Source organism: Dermochelys coriacea, chromosome 6 (assembly GCF_009764565.3).
Source record: "Dermochelys coriacea isolate rDerCor1 chromosome 6, rDerCor1.pri.v4, whole genome shotgun sequence".
In the NCBI taxonomy this organism is placed as follows: Eukaryota; Metazoa; Chordata; order Testudines; family Dermochelyidae; genus Dermochelys; species Dermochelys coriacea.
Window position 1 is genome coordinate 69,902,280 of NC_050073.1, and position 24,376 is coordinate 69,926,655.

Sequence of the window (24,376 nt, forward strand, 5' to 3'; positions counted from 1 at the left end):
TGTGCCGATTTTTCATACTTGCCTTCTGGTCACCCTAGTTTAGTTCTACATTAATAAAACTCAACAACTTTAGGTGGGGTTCAGCTTTTATTATGAAAGGTTTGCATAGATCAAATAAGATAATGCTTTCAGATTTAAGTGTGCTCTCTCCCTAACACTTGCATGTAACTTTCATCAGTCTTAACTTATGTTCTCTAGCAAGTTACTGTTTTGAACTAAGACTCGGCTGCTTTCATGTCACAAAGAGAACATTTAAAAATAATCCAAGTGTCTAGATCCCAAACTGTTGTCTGTGACCCTTCTAAATGATGTATCAAAACATAAAACTAATAATTCTATATAAGATAATTATAGTAGCAGTGACTTGAGCATCGAACTAGCTACCTCCTGAAGAGAAATGGAACAGTAAGCATTAACTAAAAGTGGTAAAAGTATGTTATTTGTCATTTTAGATTGAAATTTTAAGCGTTCCAAAGATCCACACTGAAGGTAGGGAGCGAGGGGGGCAAAGCAGGGGCTATGTGGGTTTGTTTTGCATTGATTTGGGTTTTTTTTTTCTGTTGAATGAATGAGTTGTTCATCAAAGAATTAAGACCTCATTTGGTCTACTGGAACAATTGCACTGTTGAACTGCAACCCAGGTAAACATGTTCTTAGATTAAAGGTGAACTGAATTTCTTCTTTTAAAAGCACAGTTGCAAAAAATGGCTTAATATCTTAATCCAAACCACAAGTATCATTTTATGATTACAAATAAATATATTTTAATGGAGAAGCTTGCCATGGCCTACATGTACAGTTGCGTGCCTTTCTTGTAAAAATTAATGGTAGCATAAACAGAAGAGAGCCTGCATTTCTTATGCTTGTTTTGAGGCTGTCAGATTTTACAGGAGAACAGAACCTTGAACTTGGATTTTAGTGTGTAAGTAAAAGAGGAATGGGTTCCTTCATATATTTTGTTCTAAAACATATATGTATTCCTAATTTATTAAGAGACATGAATAGACAAATTATGGTCATTAACATTTTGTATGTATTATAAAAGTATTTCAGTTGATATGAATATGTTTAGTTTTCTTATTATCCATTTGGTACTAAAAGTTCTTAAAGAATGACTGTAGTTGTGTAAATGCTTCTTAGTTTTGGAATAACTGAAATGTGAGTAGTCCACTTGGGTAATATCGCACCTGAGCAGGACCTGCAAGCAAGTATGGTGAAAAGTTAGATGTTTAGAGCATCAACATACTTGTCTTTGTACAGATATTATTGTAAAATCTTTAATTCTTATCAGATGAGTGTCCTGAAAATTAATTAGCTTTAATAATAATTTTGCTACAAGCACCAAAGCCCCTTAAAAACCCTGACCTAACTTTTGTTTCTAAGTAGCTTTTTTTTTTTTTTTTTTTTAACATCTAGCTTCAAAAAACATGATTCTCTGCACAGATGTATTCCAAACTTCACACTGAAGCAATTTTATAACTGTAAAAAGGTCCAGAAAGTAGATTTATGCTAGCAAGAGATCACTTCTAAATATATGATCATCTCAAAAGGAAGATGCAGAATTATAATTAAATAAAATTCCCAGTTAATGCAATTCAAAAACAATGGCTAAAGGCTGGCAACTGAGAAATGTTCCATTTATTCAAGATGTACTTATGGATTCTACTGTGGTAATTTATAAACAAAGTGTTAGTGGAGCTCATTCTCTATGTAACGCTATTAAAAGTGACAGTTTTTATTGGATGAATGTTTTTGTTTTTTATTTTTGCTTTTTTTTTCTTTTAAAAATTAACCTTCAGCAAATCTTTCGGTATGGAAAGTTGATCCATTATTACTATGAGGTGGTCAATTGTTTTCTGGGGCAAACTATTTATTTTTTCATTTTACTGCTTTTCTTTTTGACTTGTTCTTGGAATGTGACTGCTGAACTTCATTCCCTAACCCAGAGATTTGGCATATGTTATTACACAGTTTACCTACATGGGAACACCCAAGAAAGTTAATCTGAAATAACTAGGGGTATGAAGTGAATAACAAAGTGAATGAAGCTAAACTGAATTAAGGCCACTTTAATTCTGAGGCCTGGTCTACATTGGGGGGTGGGAGTCAGTCTAACTTACACAACTTCAGCTACATGCATAACATAGCTGAAGTTGATGTACTTAGATCTACTTACTGGGGTGTTTTCACTGGATAGGTCGACTGCTGATGCTCCCCCATCAATTTCGCTTGAGCTTCTCGCGCCGGTGGAGTACCGGAGTCGATGGGAGAGCACTCAGCGGTCGATTTATTGCGTCTTCACTAGACTCAATAAATTGACCCCCTCTGGATTGATCACTCCGGAGGTAAATGTAGACATGCCCTGAGTGAGGGTGTTCACACCATGATTTAATGTGGTCTAACTAATCCACTTCAGCTTCACACCCTTAGTTATTTCAGATGAATTTTCCTGGATATCCCCGAATTATTTTCCTACTTCATGGCACTGTGATGTCATTGACCAAACTGATATGCTATTGCAGGGATCGGCAATCTTTGGCACACGGCCCACCAAGGTAAGTTCCCGGGCAGGCCGGGCCGGTTTGTTTACCTGCCAGCTCCCACCTGTGGACCCAGCAGGTAAACAAAGTGCCTGGCCCACCATGGGGCTTACCCTGGCGGGCCGCATACCAAAGGTTGCCAATCCCTGTGCTATTATATCAACAGCTTTCACAGAGCTTGTGTGTTGGGTGGGTTTTTTTTTTTTTTTAAATCAAGCATATAGTATCCTTATGGTTGATTTAAGACTACTTAATTAGGTTTATGCTGTAGGGCATTCATTTCTAACTGTGCCACTGGTGGCTTTCTTATATCTTTAATTTTTGCATGTTACATATACATTTACATAACAGGTAATGTAAAAGGCACTACTATGAAACAGAATATTTAAATGCAATATCTAATTATAGCTAATTTTATTATACCATTTGTGTGAAAGAATACTGTCAGGAATAGATTACATAATGAACAAAGATGCTTATATTCATATCTAACAGTGAAACAGGCAAGTTTTTCCACAGTAAGCAGTAGTCACAGCTCACCTCCTGCCCACATATTGTCAGCTGTCATGGGTTTGTAGGCATCACAGAGAGGCAAGTCTAAATTTAATACTAGTGAAAGGTGCCACACACAGATCTCAGTTTATCTCTAGAATGGGTACTGTGCAAACAGTAGACGTCCAAACTTCACCAGCCTACCTTGCTACAGCATTTCAACCTTCATCTACAGCAGGGGTGGGCAAACTTTTTGGCCCAAGGGCCACATCTAGGTATAGAAATTGTATGGCAGTCCATGAATGCTCACGAAATTGGGCTTGGGGTGTGGGAGGGGTGAGGGCTGTGGCTGGGGGTGCGGACTCTGGGGTGGGGCCAGAAATTAAGAGTTCAGGTTGCAGGTGCAGGCTATGGCTGGGGGTGCGGGCTCTGAGGTGGGGCTGGGGATGAGGGGTTTAGAGTGTAGGAGGGTGCTCCGGGCTGGAGCACGGGGTTGAGGTGCAGTGGGGTGGCTATGGGGTGCAGGCTCTGGGCAGTGCTTATCTCAAGCGACTCCCAGAAGCAGCAGCATGCCCCGCCCCCTTCCAGCTCCTACATGGAGGCGAGGCCAGACATCTCTGCTGCACGCTGACCCGTCTGCAGGCGCCGCTCCTGCAGCTCCTATTAGCCGCAGTTCTTGACCCTATGCATAGGAGCCATAGAGGGCTGCCCCTACGCATAGGAGCCATAGGGGGTACATGCCACTGCTTCCAGGAGCCGTGCAGAGTGGCTCCGACCCCAGCGGGAGCTTGAGGGCCAGATTAAAACAGCTGGTGGGCCAGATCCAGCCCATGGGCAGTAGTTTGTCAACCCCTGATCTACAGACTGCCTTCTAAGGGTGAAGTTGGAGAGTAGCCTTGAGCTTTCTCTGTTGAAGCTGCTAACAAAGGTATTGATAGTAATGTTTTATGAACAAATAAACTAATTTCCCATCATATTTTTAATACTTGTTTGTTTAGTCATTAGAACTTCAGTTTGTTTAAACAGTAAAGGTCTTCTTATGGGCTGGTATCTAACATACTGTAAGATATTGTAACCTTATGAATGCATTCTTCTGCAGTGGATTTTCCGTGTGTAGATAAATACCACATTCTGCGGTTCATGGATTTCTTAAATGTGGTGTCCTATTCATAATAAACTTGTCATTTTTCTGTAATATTGTATGCAACAAGTAAAAATTTAAACATACCTGGTAAGCACTTTCTACAGAACTGTTTGGCTATTGTACTTATTACTGACAAATACTTGCATCTCTCTACAGTTGGCATGTTCTTCTAGGCAATATATGGGGAGGAAAGCTATAGGTTTTAAATTAAATGAATTACCCAGTGTCTATTTATAACCTAACATTGCATGCTAAAAACTAGTAATGAAAAGATTTGAAAGATCAGTGAACTTGAAGCTGGCACCTACCTACCAAATCTGGGTAGGTCTTTGTTATGAGTGACTTACATTTTGACCCTACGTAACTTCCTCCTTCCCCTCCACTCACCCTACCCCCCATTTTGTCTTCCCTCTTGCATACACGTTAGATATTAATTCTTCCCTTCTGAATCTCTTGCATCCAGTTGCTGTCTGTGTTTTCTTTCTTGGTAGAATTGTTTAGATTTTCTTCTAGATGATAGCCCTGTGAGCTTGTAGCAGAAATGATTAACTAGTTTGAAATCAAATTAACACTTTTTTTCATGAAATATTAGCCATGCAGTTTTGTTAATTACTTATTGTTGCAAGGTATTTATCCAAAGTTGTTTGTTTTGTATGGCAGCACCAGTCTCCCAAGTGCCTTAGATAAGGTTCCTCCTACTAAATGCTTACAAACAAAGTAGATGAAGGGTGGAACTTTAAACATTCTCCATGACTGCTACCTGTGATAAGAGCTCATTTTAATGTCTGCTAAATAATGGCACCCCTACATTTTGTAAATTACCCTGAATGTTTAATGGATTTGTATAGTTATTTTAATTTGCCTTAACAATCTCTAAGATCTGTAGGTAAAAAAACTGAATTTTTAAAATTCACTGACATTTAAAAATTCAATTCACTAATTTGTAAATTGTCTTGAAAACTAGGGATTTAGGAGATTATGGCATCTGAAGCCCACAATGTTAGAAAATGGAACCTGTTGCTTACCAAGGGTCATCACACTGATCTCGGAAAAAGGATTTCTCATTCCACTAATAAGAACATGAAGGAGGTAAGTTTATTTACTTTGTTACTATTTCCTCAGATAAACTTATTTACCTAAAACTATAAATTTGATGCTAGTTAATTTAGCTGTAACTTTAAATAAACTAAATCAAGGCAGAGATTTTTGTCCCAAGGTTATAATACATAGTCATAACAAAAAAAAGCAGCAAATACAAAACAGCTAGCTAACAAGACACCATTACAAAATCACAATCTCCCTATGCTGAGAAACTCAAAAGAAACCCCAAGCCCCAATCACCTCAGCCCTCTTCAGATGCCTGTGTGAAAAGATGGGTTTTGCAATATTAAATGAAAGTCAATAAATTTGTGCTCTTCCCACCAAGATGGGGGAGTGACTCCAAAACTGAGGGCCCTTCTGGAGATTCCTACCACTGGAGACTCTTTTATAAAACCAAGAAAGCTCCAGCTTAAACACATCCACTGATCAATGTAGTATTGCATGGAAAGAGAACCAGTCTCTTAAATAGGGCTTTGGCGGTCCAAAACACCTTAAATAAAACCCAGAAGCCAAAAGTGCAAACCATGGAGCTTAAACAAGTTTGCCACCACATTGTACAGTAGAGCTATTCAGAAGCTGAAGCTAAGATGCAGCCCTATATAGGGTTCTGCAATAGTTCAATCTAGAGATGAGAGGCATTGACAGCAAAGTCACCATCTGGACCTGCCTGGAAGAAAGCAGTCCTCTGCTTACTGCTGCAATTTGATAATGTAAAAGCAGCTGGGAATCTAAACAGACCAGGTCAAAAACTTCTATAACAAATTAGACATAAGCCTTTAACTAGGAGAGTGGGAATCAACTTAGACAGCATCTGGCTGTTGTTTCCCAAACCACCGTAATCCTTTGTCATCTCATCTGAACTGAGTCTCAACCAGTTTCCTGACATCATCTCACCCAAACACTGAGATATGTTCCACCACGCTCTTCAGGTGGGACACAAAAGGGGAATATCAATTCTGTTGAAATGAAGAGAGAAGATGACCACATGAAAGTTGCAGGATGTACATTATTCTGGAGAGGGTACCTAAAAGGTGCTTCATTTGTATGAAGTGCCACCAGATAGATGATGTAATGGAAGAGAATATCCAAGGGTTGGCGATGCAGCTAGAAACTATGGTTGTGTTTTGAAGGGGATTTGAGCAGATGATGATGGGAAGGAGAGAAGAGGCTGAAGGGAGAACACAAGACTTGCAGATGCATGCTGAACCATAGAACTATGAGGGTAGACTGCTGAATGAGGAAAGTGGCCAGTGGAAGTATGTGACTATGAGAACAAGGCAGAGGAAAAGACCTGTTAGCGAAGGAGAAATAGAGCTGATGAACAGTTGTGCTGAGCTGGAAAATGAAGGGGCACAGCAGATGATGAGAGAGCAAGAAAGAAGAAAAGAGTGGCTAGTCCTACAAGAAGAGAGACGGAGTTTGGAGCCCCAGGAGAATAGAGGATGACTTGCAGAAGATTGTAAGAAAGACAAGAAGACTGTATCCAGAAAGAACAGATGGTAGAAGGCCAGAGACTTGCACCAACACCAGGAAGAGGCAGGTCTACATGACTGGGTTCTGCCTACTAAGAAGAGGAGGCAGGCTTGTCACCAGAGCTGATCTGGAGAAAAGAAGGGTGTGTTATCTGCTGGGAGCTAAGATATGGGATGTGAACCTGAGGCTAAAGAGGATCCTAATGGGAGTAGGAAAGAATCCACTGATTGTTCTTCATATGGAAGCCAATGAGACTGCTCCATTCTCCCTGGGATCCATCAAAGAAGATTACACCAGGCTGGGGAAATCACTTAAAGAAGTGGAAGCTCGGGTAAATTTCAGTGGGATTCAATCCGTCCCTGGAGGAGGAGGAGAGTGTAAGCGAGATAAAACTGATGATCAACTTGTCAGTAGCTCAGGCATTGGTGCTATAAGGAGAGCTTACAGATGTTCTGCTATTGGAAGGCACAACTGATTTTAAAAGAGCTTTAACCTAGGAATTTGGGGGAGAGGGGAGATGTTCATGTAGTCTCCACACCTGATTCTAATATTGAGCAGGAGGAAAATCAAGTAACAAAGAATACAGCAATGGAAAAAGGAACATGTCTTAGGAGAATGGACAACAGAAGAAACATGGTGCCAATACCGATGACCATATTAGGTAGAAGATACTGTCACTAAAGTGACCGTACCTAATCAGCTGAAAAATCTGGGTGGAAGCCAAGCAGGAACAACTAAGATGTCTGTACATGAATGCAAGAAACCTGGTAACAAAATGGAGGAACTAGAACTAATGATGCGGGAAGTGAAACCAGATGATATAGGGATAAAGAAGAAAAAGTGGACAGTCATGACTGGAATACAGGTATTTAAGGGGATGTGCTTTCACGAAAGACAGAAATAAAAGTAACGGTGATGGAGTAGCATTGTATATTAATGGCTAGGTAGACTGTAAAGAAATCAGAAGTGATGGAATGGATAAAACAGAGTCTGGGACACAATCACTTTGCGGGGGAAAAAAAGGAAGAACCTCCCCCCAGCATGGAGCTTGGGGTTTACTACAGACCCCCGCAGTATCCAATCTGGATATGGTTAGAACTTTCATATTTTAATTAAAAAATATTACTGGGAATTTTGTGATTATGGGAGACTTAAATTTCCCAGATATAGATTGGAGGACAAGTGCTACTAATGGTAGAGCCCAGATATTGCTCAAGGTGATAGCCAATAGCTTTGTTCACTAAATAGTCACTGAATCAACAAGAGGTGATACCATTTTAGATTTAATATTGGTAAGTAGTGAGGACATCCTTGGTTCAAGTGATCATGAATTCATTTGATTTAAACTAAATGGAAGAATAAACAAAAATAGGACTGCAACTAGGGTCCTAGATTTCAAAAGGGCAAACTTTAAAAATGTAAGGGAATCAGTTAGGGAAGTGGATTGGACTGAAGAACTCGAGGATCTGAATGTGGCGAAGGCTTAGCATTTAGTTTCTGCAATTTTGATTTAAAGATGCAGATACTATCTGGAGCCTGCATCCCAAGCAAAGGAAAAATATTCATAGGGAAGGGTTGCTGATCAACCTAGATGAACAAACATCTCAAACAAGAGAAAGCAGATGCTAGCAATGAATGGAAGGAGGTGTGGATAAGCAGGTAAAGCTACCTCTTGGAGGCCAGAAAGTGTAGAGAGAAATTGAGAACTGCCAAAAGCCACGTAGAGCTCGACCTTGCAAATGAAATTAAAATCAATAGTAAAAAAAAGAAAACAAGGAAAGAAGTGGGCCCCCAAAACACTGAGGATGGGGTGGAGATGAAAGATAATCTAGGTATGGTCCAACCCATAAACAAATACTTTGCCTCAGTTTTTAATAAGGAGCTTGAGGGCAGTGGCAGGGTAGCTAATGGAAACAAGGATATGTTGATGACGGGTTCTGCTTGATAACTATCCAAAGCAGTGCAGACCAACGTATGTTCACATTCATCATCTGAGTCAGATGCCATCAGAAGAAGGTTGGTTTTCTTTTTTGGTGGTTTGGGTTCTGTAGTTTCCGCATCGGAATGTTGCTCTTTTAAGATTTCTGAAAGCATGCCCCCACCCTCATCCCTCTCAGATTTTGGAAGGCACTTCAAATTCTTAAACCTTGGGTCACATGCTGTAGCTATCTTTAGAAATCTCACTTTGGTACCTTCTTTGCATTTTGTCAGATCTGCTGTGAAAATTTTCTTAGAATGAACATATGCTGGGTCATCATCTGAGACTGCTATAATATTAAATACAGAATGTGGGTAAAAGAAGATCAGGAGACATACTATTTTCCCCTAAGGAACTCCAGTCAAAATTTAATTAATGCATTCTTTTTCTTTCAGTGCTTGCTCATGTCCATTCTGTATTAGGTGTGTGTGTGCTCGCCACATGCACCAGTGCCAGAAGTTTTTCCCTTAGCAGTATCTGTAGGGGACTGGCTGTGGCACCCTCTGGAGTGGCACTTGCATGGCGCAGTAGAAGAGGCGCCGCTAGCTCCCCCCACACTCAGTTCCTTCTTGCTGCTAGTGACAGTGGTGGAACATCTGCTGCTTTGGCTAGCGTTGTCTCGTTCTGTTTGCGTAGACTCTGTAGAATTTGTAGTATAGTTGTAGATAGTTACTGTTACAGTTCGTTACTCTTAATAGTAGTTTAAGTCTTCATAGTCCTGGACGGGACTCAGCTGCGGGAGAGGGCGTGCCCTGGCTTTGAGACCTGCGTTTGCTGTAAATGGCCTATGCACATCAGCAATCCATATATCAGCTGCCTGAGGTGCTTAGGCAAGGGTCACATAAGCGACAAGTGTCATATCTGCAAGTCCTTTAACCTAGGATGAAGGAGCGTGAAAATTGTCTAAGGGCACTCCTAATGGAGTCAGCACTCACTCGGGCAGTCCGACTCCACACCGAGCACTGTTGCTTCCATGCACAGTGCTCCACTGGCGCCATCCACGAGCCAGCACCGGTGTCCTTCCATGGTCATGAAGCCGAAGAACAATGTGAGGGCTCTATCCCCTACCTGCTGTAAGGGAAAGGAGAGTGCTGGGGGCAAGCCAGGGCAGGCAGGGACACTTGGGGGAGAGATTCAGCCCCGAACATTGGTGGAGCCCAGCCCCCTGGGCCCTGAATTTGCTGGAGCCTGGGCACCACAGGCCCATACAACTCGCCGCCCCTGACCACCAACATGGATTTGGTAAACACTCTTGGTGCTGTCGCTATGCCAAACGGGAGGACTGCAAACTGGTTGTGTCAGGGGCCCACCGTAAACTGGAGAAAGTGTCTGTGACCTTGAAAGATCGCTGTGTGGACGTATCCGTTCCTCAAGTTGAGGGCGACATACCAGTTTCCTGGATCCAGGGAGGGGATGACAGAAGCCAGGGAGACCATGCAGAACTTTAGCTTCTTTAGGTACTTTAGGTCTCTCAGGTCCAGGATGCATCACAGACCGCCCTTGAGTTTAAGAAGTACCAGAAATAGAACCCCTTGTTCCTGTACTCGAGAGGAACTTCTTCCACCACACCCAGTTGTAGCAACCCCTTTACCTCCTGCATGAGGGGACTTTCGTGAGAAGGGTCCCTGAAGAGGGATGGGGAAGGGGACGGGGGATAGAAAGGAACTGGAGGAATTAACCCTGTTCTACTGTACTGAGGACCCAGCGGTCCAAAGTTATAGCCTTCCAGGCAGGGAGGAGAAGAGAGAGGCAGTTGGAGAACACCGGGAAAGATGAATCTGGGGAAAAGTCTGGTAGGTCGCCCTCGGGTGCACCCTCAAAAGGACTGTTTGGCCCTTGCTTGTTACGGGTCAAGCTCGACTTAGCAGAGGGCGGAGGTGGGTGGCTCGGGTTGTGCTTATAGCACTTGGCTTGTTTGTGGGGCTGGTCCTGCCGAGGCTGGTTATCATGATTGCCCTGGCCTGGCCAGCACTGGTTCGGCACGCTCATGAACCTGACAGCGGCCCCTGCACAACCGACCAGACCTGCTATCACAGGACCATGGTCAGCTTTTGCACTCCAACCTCATGTCCCTCCACCTCTCGGTGTGGATGCTGTTTGGCTGAACCTGGAGGAGCAGACCTGCTCGGACGAAGTCCAGCAGATCCTCCCAAGGAGCCCTCAACCAGAGTGACTTACCTGGCCAAGTAGACAGCATTTTCCCACTGGGTGTCCAAGCATGGCATCTCTCCCTTGCGCTCTTCCATATAGTCTGTCTGCGTCATCTCAGGAACCAGGGCCTGGCACACTCTTCCATTAGGGTGCATCTCTCGGCAATCTCTGCTTTTCACCTGCTGATCCAGGGCCAAACAGTGTTTTCTCATGATGTGACAGTCAGATTCTTGAGAGGCCTTGAGAGATTCTTTCCACAGGTACAAACCCGTCCCACAGTGGGATCTTAACTTGGTCCTCTTCAGGCTCACAGGCCTGCCCTTTGAGCTGCTGGGCTCCTGCTCCCTTTCCCACCTGTCATGGAAGGTTGCTTTCCTGGTGGCAGTGACATCGGCAAGGTGAGTCTCTGAGATTAAAGTCCTGATCGCAGAACTGCCATACAAAGTCTTCTACAAGGACAAGGTCCAGTTGAGGCCCCCCTGTGGAAGGTGGTATATACCTTCCATATGAACCAGGACATCTTCCTCGCGGTGTTTTGTCCTAAGCTACACAAGACCAGTGAGGAGAGGTGGCTGCACGCCCTGAATGTCCAAAGGGCCCTGGCTTTTTACCTAGAGCATACCAAGCCTTTCCATAAGTCGACTCAGCTCTTCATCACCACAGAGGATAGGCAGTGATGAGCTGCCAAAAGCTGAAGAACCGGTTCCTTCAGTCACTCCGGGTCTTCGGCGGCACTGAAGGACCGGCTGCCGAAGTGCTGCCGAAGACTCGGAGCGATTGAGGGACCCACCACCAAAGTGCTGTCGAAGACCCGGCGCACCACCGGGTGAGTAAAAATTGCCTAAAGTTAACATGTGCTTAAGTGCTTTCTTGTTACAGCATTCAAAAGCTTTCAGTTGCCTCACAGCACACTGTCTGGTTCCTTGTATTCTTTAACAACCGGTTCTAAACCGGCTTCAAAATTTAACGACTGGTTCACGCGAAGTGGCTCCAGCTCACCACTGAGAATAGGATGAAGGGCCTTCCAGTGTCCTCACAGAGGATTTCCAACTGGATTACCTCTTGCATACAGTCCTGTTACGATCTGGTGGGGGTCCTGCCACTGCCGATTGTCAGAGCCCACTCGGTGGCCTTCCTGGCGCACAACCCTATCCAGGACATCTATAGAGCTGCAACGTGGTCTTCTGTATACATGTTCATGGCACATTATGCCATCACTCAGAAGTTTTGCAATCTATATGTCCACGAAGTCCTACCCACCTCCAGGGGTACTGCTTGGGAGTCACCTAATGAGCAAGCACTCGAAGAAAAAGACAGTTACCTTTTCTATAACTGATGTCCTTCGAGATGTGTTGCTCATGTCTGTTCCACAACCCGTCCTCCTTGAACCTCCTTCCCCAAGAAGGAACTGAGGGTGGGTGGAGCCAGTAGCGCCCATTATACCACACCATGTGGGCGCCAGTGCAGAGGGTGCCAGAGCCAGTCACCTACAGATACTGCTAAGGGAAAAACTTGCGGCACCGGTGCATGTGGCAAGCGCACACACCTAATACGGAATGGACACATCTTGAAGAACTCCAGTTACGGAAAAAGTAACTGTCTCTTTTTAAAAACAAGCGACATCAGCATGGAAGCATGTCCTCTGGAATGGTGGCTGAAGCATGAAGGGGCATACGAATGTTTAGCATATCCGGCACAAAAATACTTTGCAATGCCGGCTATAAAAGTGCAGTTCAAATACCTGTTCTCGCTTTCAGATGACATTGTAAATAAGAAGTAGGCAGCAGTATCTCCTGTAAATGTAAACAACCTTGTTTATCTTAGCAATTGGCTGAATAAGAAGTAGGACTGAATGAACTTGTAAGCTCTGAAGTTTTACATTGTTTTGTGTTTGAGTGCAGTTATATAACAAAAAAACTACATTTGTAAGTTACACTTTCAAAATAAAGTTATTGCATTACAGTACTTGTATGAGGTGAATTGAAAAATACTTTTATTTATCATTTTACGGTGCAAATATTTGTAATAAAAATGTGAGCACTGTACACTTTGTATTCTGTGTTGTAATTTAAATCTATATATTTGAAAATGTTGAAAAACATCCAAAAACATTTAATAAATTTCAATTGCTATTCTGTTTAACAATGCCATTAAAACTGGGATTAATTTTTTTAATTGCGACTAATTTTTTTGAGTTAATCGCGTGAGTTAACTGCAATTAATCAACAGCCCTAGTTCAGAGCACATTCCTGAACTGTTAATGCATGTCACCAAGATCCACAGGGACTGTTAGTCCACAGCAGGCTATTGTATGGTATATTCACACCCCAGCTTGCTGCAAATTAATCGTTCATGTAGACAAACCCTAAGTGGATGTTAACATAAATTTTAAATTTAAATTGAATATATGCACAAAATTCCTAAAGACTTTAACATGAGCAATAGATTTAAATAGAATATTAAAGCAATTGGATAATCTTTTATAGCTTTGCAAGTCTTATGAACACAATACTTGTTCATATGAAAATATTAATCTTTATCACTCTAGAACAGGGGTGGGCAAACTTTTTGACCCGAGGGCTACATCGGGGTTGCAAAACGGTATGGAGTGCCAGGTAGGGAAGGCTGTGCCTCCGCAAACAGCCTGGCCCCCTCCCACTTCCTGCCCCCCTCAGAACTCCCAACCCATCCAACCCGCCCTCCCTGCTCCTTGTCCTCTGATCGCCCCAACCCCTGTCTACACCCCGGCCCCCTGACAGGCTCCCCGTGACCTCCAACCCCCCACTTCTTGTCCCCTGACCACCCCTTCCCAGGACCCCCATCCCTAACTGCCCCCCCCAGGGCTGCACGCCCCCCCCCACTCGCTGTCACCCCCCCCCCCCGGATCCCACCCCCTATCCAACCTCCCCCGGTTCCCTGTCTCCTGACTGGCCCTCTGCCCCATGTCCGGCGGCAGGACAGGTTTATTGGAAAGCCTGAGAGGTGGGCGGGTGCAGGCTGCGCTGCCCGAGCGGCAGCGAAGGGGAGACAGCGGGGGAAGGGCCAGGGGCTCCCCGACCGGGACCTCTGGGGCTGGGCAGGACGGTCCCACGGGCTGTATGTGGCCTGCAGGCCGTAGTTTGCCCACCTCTGCTCTAGAACCTTAATCCTCTTTAAAAATCTCTACTGGCTAGAGATTCCAAATACTATAATAAAGTGGGAGGTCACAAGTTAATTTTTAAATGAGAGAATTACTGTCAAGAATAAAGAAAAGGAGTACTTGTGGCACCTTAGAGACTAACAAATTTAGTGAGTATAAGCTTTCGTGTCATGTCAGGGTTCCTTCCCAACTCTGAACTCTAGGGTACAGATGTGGGGACCCGCATGAAGTACCCCCTAAGCTTATTTCTACCAGCTTAGGTTAAAACTTCCCCAAGGCACAAGGCTTATGCTCAAATAAATTTGTTAGTCTCTAAGGTGCCACAAGTACTCCTTTTCTTTTTGCAGATACAGACTAACACAGCTGCTACTCTGAAAACTGTCAAGAATGTGATTTTCATTTTAAAGGTTTTTGCAATGAAGATAACTAATCTTCAAACATTCATATGCTTAATTTTTAAAAGGTTCGTCTAATCTATACAGCAAAATCTTGATTTAATGTTGATGGATATCTGCAGTTCCTTTGATTATCCATACTTATTCAATGCATGAATGTTGGTACATGAAACTGTTCCAGATAGCTGGAATAATCAAGATTATATTGTATACAACTAACTATAAACTAGTATGTTTTCTCTTTATGCCTCCATCCTTACCCAATCCTGGCAACCAATATATTAAAAAGGTTTGTGGCTTGTAAATTAATTTGATAAAGGTGACTTTTCTTTATCACAATCTCACTACCAAATTTAGATAATTTATATTGATCGCACTCCACCACCACACTTGTAAAAAGGGAAATTATCTCTGATGTCACAATCCTACCACTCACCAAAGACGACATAATCCCATCTCTGAACAAGATGCTCATAGGACATCTGTGGAGGGGTAGCTATACCTTTTCAAACCTATGCATCTTTCATAGATACAAGCCAGTGGGAACAAGTTAACAAAGGCCGCTGCTGTACTTAGTTGGGGGGTGAAAAACATTAGTAAAGCAATAAAAGTGGGGGTGTCCTGTTAAACCGTGGAATTGTTTTTAAGCCTTCTTATAATACTATTTTTCCATAGGGTAAGAAATCTCCAAAACAGTTGGCTTCTTACACAAACAGGTAGGAGAGCTACTGTTTAGAATCTGAGGGGGAAAAGGTGCAAAACTATCACTTTTTAGAACTGTTTCTTGGATCTTTGTTTTAATGTTTTGATGTTTTAAAAATAAAAACAAGAAATTATTTGGGATCCTTGTACTTCTATGTAGGGTCCTTCAAAAGCTTATAGGAATAGTAGTGGTCAACAACTCCATTGTTGGGGTGGATTTTAAGTTTTCATGGGAGCTTTCTACCACACCAAAAGGAAAGCCATCAGATTAGTTCCAATGTAGGAACTCTGCTTTTGAGGGCATAAATCAACCCTTCAATTTTGTTGCTTGAATTATTCTCATTCCTGGAATAGAGATGGGCCTTCAGATAAATACAGGGAGGGATATTAACAGAAGTTGTCACTATGCCAATGACCTAATTAAAGTCTTAAAGCTTCAGAAAGATAGCAAATTACTGTTTTTGGAAAATAAAATCATTTGATTAAAATAATCTATAGGTTTAAGGCTTAAATCCATTAAAATATTTTAGTGTTTAATGACTGTGAATTTTATACATAACATTTTACTTGATTTCTCATCAATATTCTCTTGTTGCAGAACAACAGTTGGACAAACTGTGACCAGCTCCCCTTTTCTTTTCAAAGTAGTATATTGTAAAAGAAAAGTTCACTGTTATACTCCAAAACCTTGTTACAGAAAAAAACAGTTCCCTAAAGTCAGGGGCTGTGACATGGCAAATAAGGAAAATGAATTGGCTTGTGCAGGTAATCTGCCGGCAAAACTACATGACAGTCATACGCTTTTATTAAATGCCAGTGATTCTGGCTCCGCTCAAACACAAGGTTCCTCATCAAAATACAGTGGATTTTTTTCAGAGGTAAGTCAAGTTTGCAGAAGTCTTTCTTTTAATACAGTTGATGCCGATCACCTCGGTCCATTATTTTCGTTTTGGTTTTATTATATTTGCTGCAGATGCTTTTAAAGAGACTAATTATTCTTAACTTATGGATCAATAAAAGAAATGAGTGTTAAGTGAATGTTTTGGAAGTAAATTTATGCCAGGGAATGAATGTGTGGGAAGCAGAGGAAAAACAGTATCCTTCACAGGAGTATTTGACCAAGCCCTATGAATGCATGCAGTGTCACTTCTTGTAATTGGCTCAAAAGGCCAGATAATATGTATGCCCTAATAAATTTTCATGAGTGACCTGAAAGAAAACCATAATTAAAATCACTTAAATGCTGAATGCTGTCCTTTTATATTTGTGTAGATTCTCTGCACTACTTCCTAGGTGACCATGTATTGAGAGATGTGTGTGACGTAATGCTGTAAATATCTTCCAAAGTGTTTCTCTGTTGTTAGTCAAAGATGTGTTGTAACTAGGTACATAAAAGAATGTATAGATTTAAAGTACTGTATAGGGACAAGATTTTCTGTAATGAGTTCTTAAATAGGCTCCTAAATCCTTGTTTAGACACCTAAATAAGTACAATGACTTTTTTCAAAATTGCTGGACATCAAGCAGCTCCCATAGATATCTGAGAGATTTGCAGATGCTTGACACCTCTGAATGTCAGGTCACTTACTTAGATACCTAACTTTAGGAACATTTTTTAAATTATGGACCAGAGTAATAAATCTATTTGTGTTGCATATTTTTTATTAAAAGGACACTTATGAGCTGTTATTGGTTTGAAAAAAAAATAATGCTTAGTGTTTTGGACCTCTGCATTTGAAAATTACTTGATTTACCTGTATTACAAGAATTTAAAATTCCTTCTACACAAATAAGATTTGTCACCATTTTTAGCTAGAAAAACTGTCAGTGTAATAGCCTTTATTATATTGCAGGAATTCATTGTACAATAACTAACCAATATTTAAGTTTGAAAACCTTTTTGTTTCTTAAATACAGGTTTCTCAGGACCACGATACTATGGCACAAGTTCTTTTTAGTAGAAATCTGAGACTGAATGTAGCTTTAACCTTCTGGAGAAGGAGAAGTATAAGTGAACTCGTAGCCTATTTAGTGAGGTAAACTGAGTGGTTTGTTTTTTTAAGTTTTTATTTTTTAAATTCTTTTCCAATGCAGTAGCCATCCCAAGCCTGCTGCAGGACTGTAAACTTTCTTAGTGGAATTACACAGTATAAGATAATCAACTAGTAATCTAACCTATTTTTCCTTAATGTCTCTAGGATACAGGATCTTGGAGTAGTGGTAGATTGCCTTCCGGTACTTACTAGCAGGTAAAAAAAATAAAATAAAATAAAAAAAATCAGGAGGAGGGAGTTTGAACAAGGTTCAAATGAATTGATCCAAGTTCATGTACTTTAACACTACTTTATTTTAGTTTACAGGAAGAAAAACCATATATTTCAGTTGGCTGCTGTGTAGATCTATTTCCTTTAGTAAAATCACTGCTTAAAAGCAAATATGAAGAGTAAGTATCAAAATGAATCACCATATTAATTTTTTATATCAGAACCTTCAGAATGGTTCAAAAGAATCATTCCCCACCCGACTCTTGGTCATGAACTCCTACTCCAATCCAAAGTGAGTAAAGTAGCCTTCATGGGCACTGATACACTTTTCTTCCTTTCAACTCCCCCAAAGAAGTATCTCTGCATAGTAGTGGATCCTCCTGCTGTTCACTTCCCCACTGCTTCCAAGCTCTCTGCAGGGATTAGTCTTCTGGTATAAATCCCTATCCCCATTTCCTCCAGGCCCAGTCCTCAAGTGGTGCAAAAAGCGCAGGTTTTTCTTTTTTTTTGTTTTAGCCAAGGGTTCTCCACAGCTGCAGAGGAGGAAGTTATCTTTGCCCTTGTTTCAAAATTTATTCACAAACACTAATCTTATAGACCCAGCACCAAAGACTTGATTCCAAGATATGAGACTCATTGACGGAACATTCTGATGCAGAACATCTTAACATCCTTTATTATGTGAGCTTGCCTCATCATTTCAAAATAGAAATACATAAAGGTATTAAAATGTGAAATGATTTTCCTTCATGATTTTTCCAATTGCGTTGTGTCACCTTCTGAGCTTTATAATCTTTTAGTTAACCCTTAAGTAAAAGGGAGTCTGTTTACCTCTCCTTTCAGTTGGTGGATATGGTGTCCATCTGCACAAAAGGGAGGATAGGTACATAATATCTAAATATGTTGTTACAGATACGTGATAGTTGGTCTAAACTGGCTCCTAGCTGTCATTAAAAGATGGTGGTCAGAACTGTCTGCACACGTGGAAAAAGTAAAAGATGGGTGAGTATGATATCATGTATTGTCACTCATTACTGTAGATGTGTAGTTATTCAAAAGCTGCATTAAATTTATTTAGACTGTTTTGTCCCATCATCACAAGGGCTCAGATATGTGTTCTCCCAAAATCAAAAAGCTTCAGGCAACATATGATAAGCTGAAAGTAAAAACTTCACTTCTTCAAGTGATGGTCTCTATGTGTATTCCACATGTGGGTATGCATGCACACCATGCGCCTCTGTCCAGAAGCTTTCTCCAAGCAGTGTCCATTGACATGCACATGTGCGGTACGTCTCCTCATGCTCCTCATGACAGAGGAGGGTATATGTGGCAGTGCATGCCGACACCACTCCAGTTTGCCCTTATTGCCACATTACCTGAGTCGAAATTCCTCCTTCACTCTTATCCAGATAAGAGAGTTGCCTTTCACTGTTGTAAATAGTTTTATACTTACAATAGTTATTTATGGTTGTATGACTCAACCCCTTGTCACCCAGAGACTATGCCGAGGATCTCAGGCTTCAAGAACTGCATCTCTTGCCCTTGTTCCTTTTTCATCAGTGACAAGCATCAACAGTGCCTATACTGTCTGGGAGAAACATTTTGCGAAGATGTGTGCAACATCTATAAGCCCTTCCTGTCCAGAACTTAAGAGGCCTTTGATCTCTGGCTTGGCAAGTTCCTACTGGAACAGGTAATGAGGCCACAGATGCACTCAGATCCTGGCCAAGGAGACCCTCCAGTCCAGCAGCCTCCACAGCCCAGCAGTGCCCTGCTGAGCACAAGCCTGAATGCAGAATTACCAACGCTGATGAGTAAAGACAAGTCCCACCACACAAGCAAGAAACACTCTCATGGGCAGAACAGCAGATCCCCACAGCAGACAGCTTATAAGAGATGCATTCCCTTCCTGAGCTGTGCAAGGTCAGGTGAGATGTCACAAGCAGTTCCTGCGGAACCAATGCCAAAGACCGCCCCCAACCCAGTCGGAGGGTAAGACTAAGAAGAAGCAGGATCTCTCAGGACCGCCAGTGGCCTCAGTACCAGGACACTTAGCGTGCCCATCTATTACTGCAGTTCTGGATACTCCATCAGTGCCACTTTGCCACCATCTGCAGAGGACAGGTCTGACTATGGAGCTGGGTTCCCTCCGGAGTCTCCATGGGCACTCTGCAGACTTAGAGATGTTCTTATCTCCAGAAGGAAAAGGAGTACTTGTGGCACCTTAGAGACTAACAATTTATTTGAGCATAAGCTTTTGTGAGCTACAGCTCACTTCATCGGATGCATTCGGTGGGGAAAAAAAAATGAATGCATCCGATGAAGAGAGCTGTAGCTCACGAAAGCTTATGGTCAAATAAATTTGTTAGTCTCTAAGGTGCCACAAGTACTCCTTTTCTTTTTGTGAATACAGACTAACACGGCTGCTACTCTGAAATTTATCTCCAGAGGCGGTGTTCCTGCCATACCTGCAGTCCCCACTCCTCTTGAGCCCATCCATTCTCCAGGACATCCCCACACCAGAGGACAAACTGCTGCTCCTGCTGCAGGAAGGGTCCCTTCCACATTCATTGGACTGGGACCTTCCAGTACCAATGGTCCTGCCATTTCCACTGGAACCGTTATCCGACTTGGAGGAATTCCAGGACGTAACCCAGCTAGTTTCGCCTTTGCCTCAGAGGAGCCTAAACAGGCAGATGAAGCAACCTTACCCACCTGGCTAGGACCCCTGACGGAAGCCTGGTATCGCTTCCCCGTGGACCCACCCAGACCAATGGACCACGCGTTCTGGCCCTACTGGAACCCCCTGGGACCTGTACTACATATTCCCAGCACCATTTCAAGGTTCTTTTCGTTCCTCTCACACACATCAGCTTGCTCCGTCAGTTTATGAGGAGAAAGACGTGGAACCAGTGCCACTGTTCCAACTGGAGCCACCGCATCATTAGCTGAGGCAGTCATCCATTTGCTGCTCTCTCCCCCAGATGATCAGCAGTACCATGAACACCTGCAACGGGTGGCTACCAACTTGCAGATTCTGCTGGAGGAAGTCCAGGATCCTCAACATCATCTCCTGGACATTCTCCAGCCACTGGAACTCTCCAGAGTGGCCCTCCCTATAAACAAGGCCATCCTGGAACCGGATAGTGTGACACACTCCAGCATCACGTCTCCACCCCCGAAAAGAGCCAAGGGATGCTACTTTGGGCCAGCTAAAGGGGCTGACTTCCTCTTCACAGACCCAGTCCCTAATTCACTAGGCTGCAGAATGAGCTTGTCAGCAGGCTCTACTGGACAAAGGGTCAAAAAGATTACTCCCTCCTGGGCAGGAAGGCCCTTTCATCGGTGGGTCTGCAATTCTGCATAGTGAACTACCAGCCTGTGCTAGCTAAGTACAACTTCAACATGTATGGCAGGTTGGCAGAGTTTAGGGACGAGCTCCCTGTGTAGGATCAGGCCCATTTCCAGGCCCTAGTGGATGTGGGGAGGCTGGTGGCAAAGGAGACCCTCCAGGCAGCAGTGGATGCCGGCCAACACTGCTTCCCGTTCCTTGGCCAACGGATTAGTGCTGCGCAGGGATTCATAGCTTCAGTCTCTGATACTAACCACCTCATTGCCAGTCATCTTCGGCAGCTATCTTCCCTTTTTTGCCCACAGTTGGGGCAAAATCACCACAGACAGTTGGGTACTGGAGACCATCCATCACAGATACTGCATAGAGTTTCTTTCATTCCCACCTGACCCCCTTCAAGGGATCCCTCCCATCAATTGATTCTTCAGCAGGAAACGGAGTGAGATAGAGGGTGTCCCACTTCAATACCAGGAAAGATGATTCTATGCACCATACTTCTTGATCCTGAAAAAAAACAGAGGGTGGAGACCAATCGTATCAGCTAACTACATTAATCAGAAAGCTGAAATTCCACATGATTACATTGTCATCAGTAATTTTCTCCCTCCAAGAGGGAGCTTGGTTCGCAGCTCTCTACATGAAAGATGCACGCTTCCGTATAGACATCCACCTGTCTCACAGGAAATTTCTTCTTTTCATAGTGGAACTATCAATTTCGCATCCTTCCCTTCGGAATAGTGACAGCACCATGCGTCTTTTCGAAGGTATTTGCACTCAGAGCAGCTCGGATGAGATGCTATTCCCTTACCTGGACAATTAACTCCTTGTGGGACATTTGTGACAACAATTTTTCTCCACAATACAATCTCTTAGAAGACTCTTGGCCTCCCTAGGGATCTGTGTGAATGAAGACAAGTCCATTTTACCACCAATGCAGACAAATTTTATTGGAGACTAGACTTAGTTGCTGCATAGGCCTTCATCCTGGCAATGATGAGCACCCTGATTGCCTACATTTGCAGTAAACCCCACACAATAGTCAGCTAATGCTTCTCTCTTTGGGGCACATGGCAGCCTGCACCCATGACGCCTCTTGCAAGACTCCACCTGTAGTGCCTACAGACCTGGCTCCACCTGACCTACAAGCTGACCAGGGACCACATCGACTCCAGAGTCACTGTTCCGTTGGACGTTCTGACCTCTCTTGTTTGGTGGTCCAATCCATCAAGGTCATGATCAGGATCCCCTTCAAGCCTCCCACTCCGAAGGCCATCATCATGATGGTTGCCTGTCTTCCAGGATGGGGTGCCCACCTGGACCGCTGCATGGTGCAGGGCACGTGGACAATGAGGGAAGCCAGGTTATTCAGGGCAGTCCGTCTCTCCTGCAAAGCCTTCCTTTTCCTCATACACAATCTCCACATACAAATCCTTTCAGACAGCATTGCCACGGTGGTCTGCATGAACAAGCAGGGGGCAGGAGGAGACCAGATCTTGTTCCCTCTGCTCAGAGTTGGTCAGACTGTGGAATTGGTGCATCAGAAATTAGGTTACCATACAGGCTGTGTATCTTCCAGGCACCCAGAATTCCCTGGCAGAAGCACTGAGCAGGACTCTCCACAATGGGAACTACACTGACCACCCTCTTCACATGGTGGGGTACTCCCACCTAGGACCTCTGTGTCATATGTGAATCAGAAGCTCCCTATGTATTGCTTCGGCCCATGGGAAGAGAGTCTCGGGGAGCAGGAGAGCATCGCCTTGAGATGGGTGACCTCCAGTATGCCTTCCCTCATTCCCCTGTTGCCTCATGTTCTCAGGAAGGTGTGTGGGGACAGAGCCACATCATCTTCCTAACTCTCTTCTGTCCCTGACAGTTCTGGTTCACAGACTTCCTGAAGCTCTCTACCCAACCATTGGTTAGGCTCCGGTTGTTACTGGATCTTCTCACACAAGACCAGGGCAGACTCAAACATCCTCAGAGTCTGGTGTTTGGATGGCATCTGCCATAGATTGTGCGTGTTCTGTCCAGATCCAGCAGATCCTTAACCAGAGCAGAAAATAATCCACCAGAACCTGTTATCGGGCAAAGTGGCACCACTTTCTGGAATGAGCCTATTGCCACCACCATTCCCCAGACAAGGTGACCATCTTTGTCACCCTAGATTACCTCCTTTCCCTGAAAACATTGGGCTTAGCTCTCAGCGTGATCCAAGTGCACCTGGAGGCACCTAGCACCATCCTCTCTCCCCTTCCCCCAGTGGACAGATACTCCATCTTTGCACACCCTACGATGATAGAGTTCATGAAAGGCCTGCTCAAAATCTTTCTACTGGTTCCACTGAGGTGTGGATTTGGCAACCTTAACCTCGTCCTCTTGGCCTTCACAAGACCACCTTTCAAACCTTTGGCAACGTGTACCATGACCCACCTTTCCATGAAAACGGCATTCCTGGCTGGTTGCTATCACTTCTGACAGAAGGGTCAGTGAACTAGCAGCCATGATGGCAGACCCTCCCTAAATGGTCTTCCACAAATGAAAACTTTCATTGAGACTACACCCCAAACTTCTCCCCAAGGTTGTGTCAGAATTCCATCTCAATCAGTTTATTCACTTATCTGTGTTCTGCCCAAATCCACACACCTCCCCACAGACAAGAGATTACACTCCCTCCATGTCAGGCGGGCCCTGGTGTTCTACCTACAAAGAACTAAACCCTTTCAAATTAACCAAGACTCTTTGGGGTTATGGCAGCAAGATCAAGGGGCCAAGCCATATCCTCACAGAGGATCACTCAGTAGGTCTCAGGCTGCATACTGATATGCTACAAAATATCAACCCCCTCCCACCCTCCGAGGGTGTTTCAGCTCATACTGTATAGACACAGCCCACTTCCTTGGCTTCATTAGCTGTCGTTCCGTGACAAGATGTGTGCAAAGCCACAAGTGGTGTTCTGTACACACGTTTACAACACACTATGCCCTGGATCATGTGGCAGGCACGGACACAGCATGAGATCAGCTATATTGCAAATGGCTCTACCATCAGCCTTCTCGCACTCAACACCATCCTGATCAGTGCTCGCACTCACCCACGTAGAGACCATCACTTAAAGAGAAGGAGGTTACTTCTTGTAAGTAGAAGTTCTTTGTGATGTGTGGTCGCTATCTGTATTCCACTACCTGCCTCCTTCCCTCTGCTTCGGACTTGACTACACTGCGGTAAAAGGAGAAACTGGAGTGGCATCAACCTGCACTGCCCCTTATGTCCTCGGTCAGGAACGTGAGGAGACATACGGCATATGTGCAGGTCAACGGATACTGCTTGGAGAAAACTTCTGGACTCGGGCACATGGCGCGCATGCATACCCACAATTGGAATGCAGATAGGGACCATACATCTTGAATGTCCAATTAGAGTAAGTAACCTCCTCTTGTGTTTTGTGACTCTTACTCCTGCACAATATTGCATGATCTAATTACTTTGTCTGACTTTTTTAAAAATAAGTTGATTTATTTTTGTGAAGCAAACAGTGTTCTTCAAAACTTTCATTTTTAAAGGTTCTCAGTGATTTTATATTAGAGTCTTAAAAAATGCAGAACTCATACAAAAAATGAAAGTAATACAAAAACTGGTGAGCTTCAC

General features: G+C 43.3%; 1 protein-coding gene and 1 long non-coding RNA gene across 7 annotated transcripts in view; one reads left to right on the top strand and one right to left on the bottom strand.

Annotated features, from left to right (window-relative positions):
* LOC119856990 overlaps positions 1 to 24,376 on the bottom strand; it is a 99,492-nt gene that overhangs the window by 42,748 nt on the left and 32,368 nt on the right. The gene's annotated exons all lie outside the window — the stretch shown is intronic.
* KATNBL1 (katanin regulatory subunit B1 like 1) overlaps positions 1 to 24,376 on the top strand; it is a 63,621-nt gene that overhangs the window by 33,740 nt on the left and 5,505 nt on the right. For both annotated transcript variants that reach the window (XM_038405167.2, XM_043515767.1), the window contains exons 2-8: positions 5,141 to 5,265; positions 15,089 to 15,129; positions 15,714 to 15,993; positions 17,033 to 17,151; positions 17,314 to 17,364; positions 17,469 to 17,558; positions 18,292 to 18,381. In XM_038405167.2, the coding sequence (XP_038261095.1) occupies positions 5,155 to 5,265; positions 15,089 to 15,129; positions 15,714 to 15,993; positions 17,033 to 17,151; positions 17,314 to 17,364; positions 17,469 to 17,558; positions 18,292 to 18,381 (782 nt within the window). In that variant the 5' untranslated portion in view covers positions 5,141 to 5,154. The remainder of the gene's footprint in view (positions 1 to 5,140; positions 5,266 to 15,088; positions 15,130 to 15,713; positions 15,994 to 17,032; positions 17,152 to 17,313; positions 17,365 to 17,468; positions 17,559 to 18,291; positions 18,382 to 24,376) is intronic.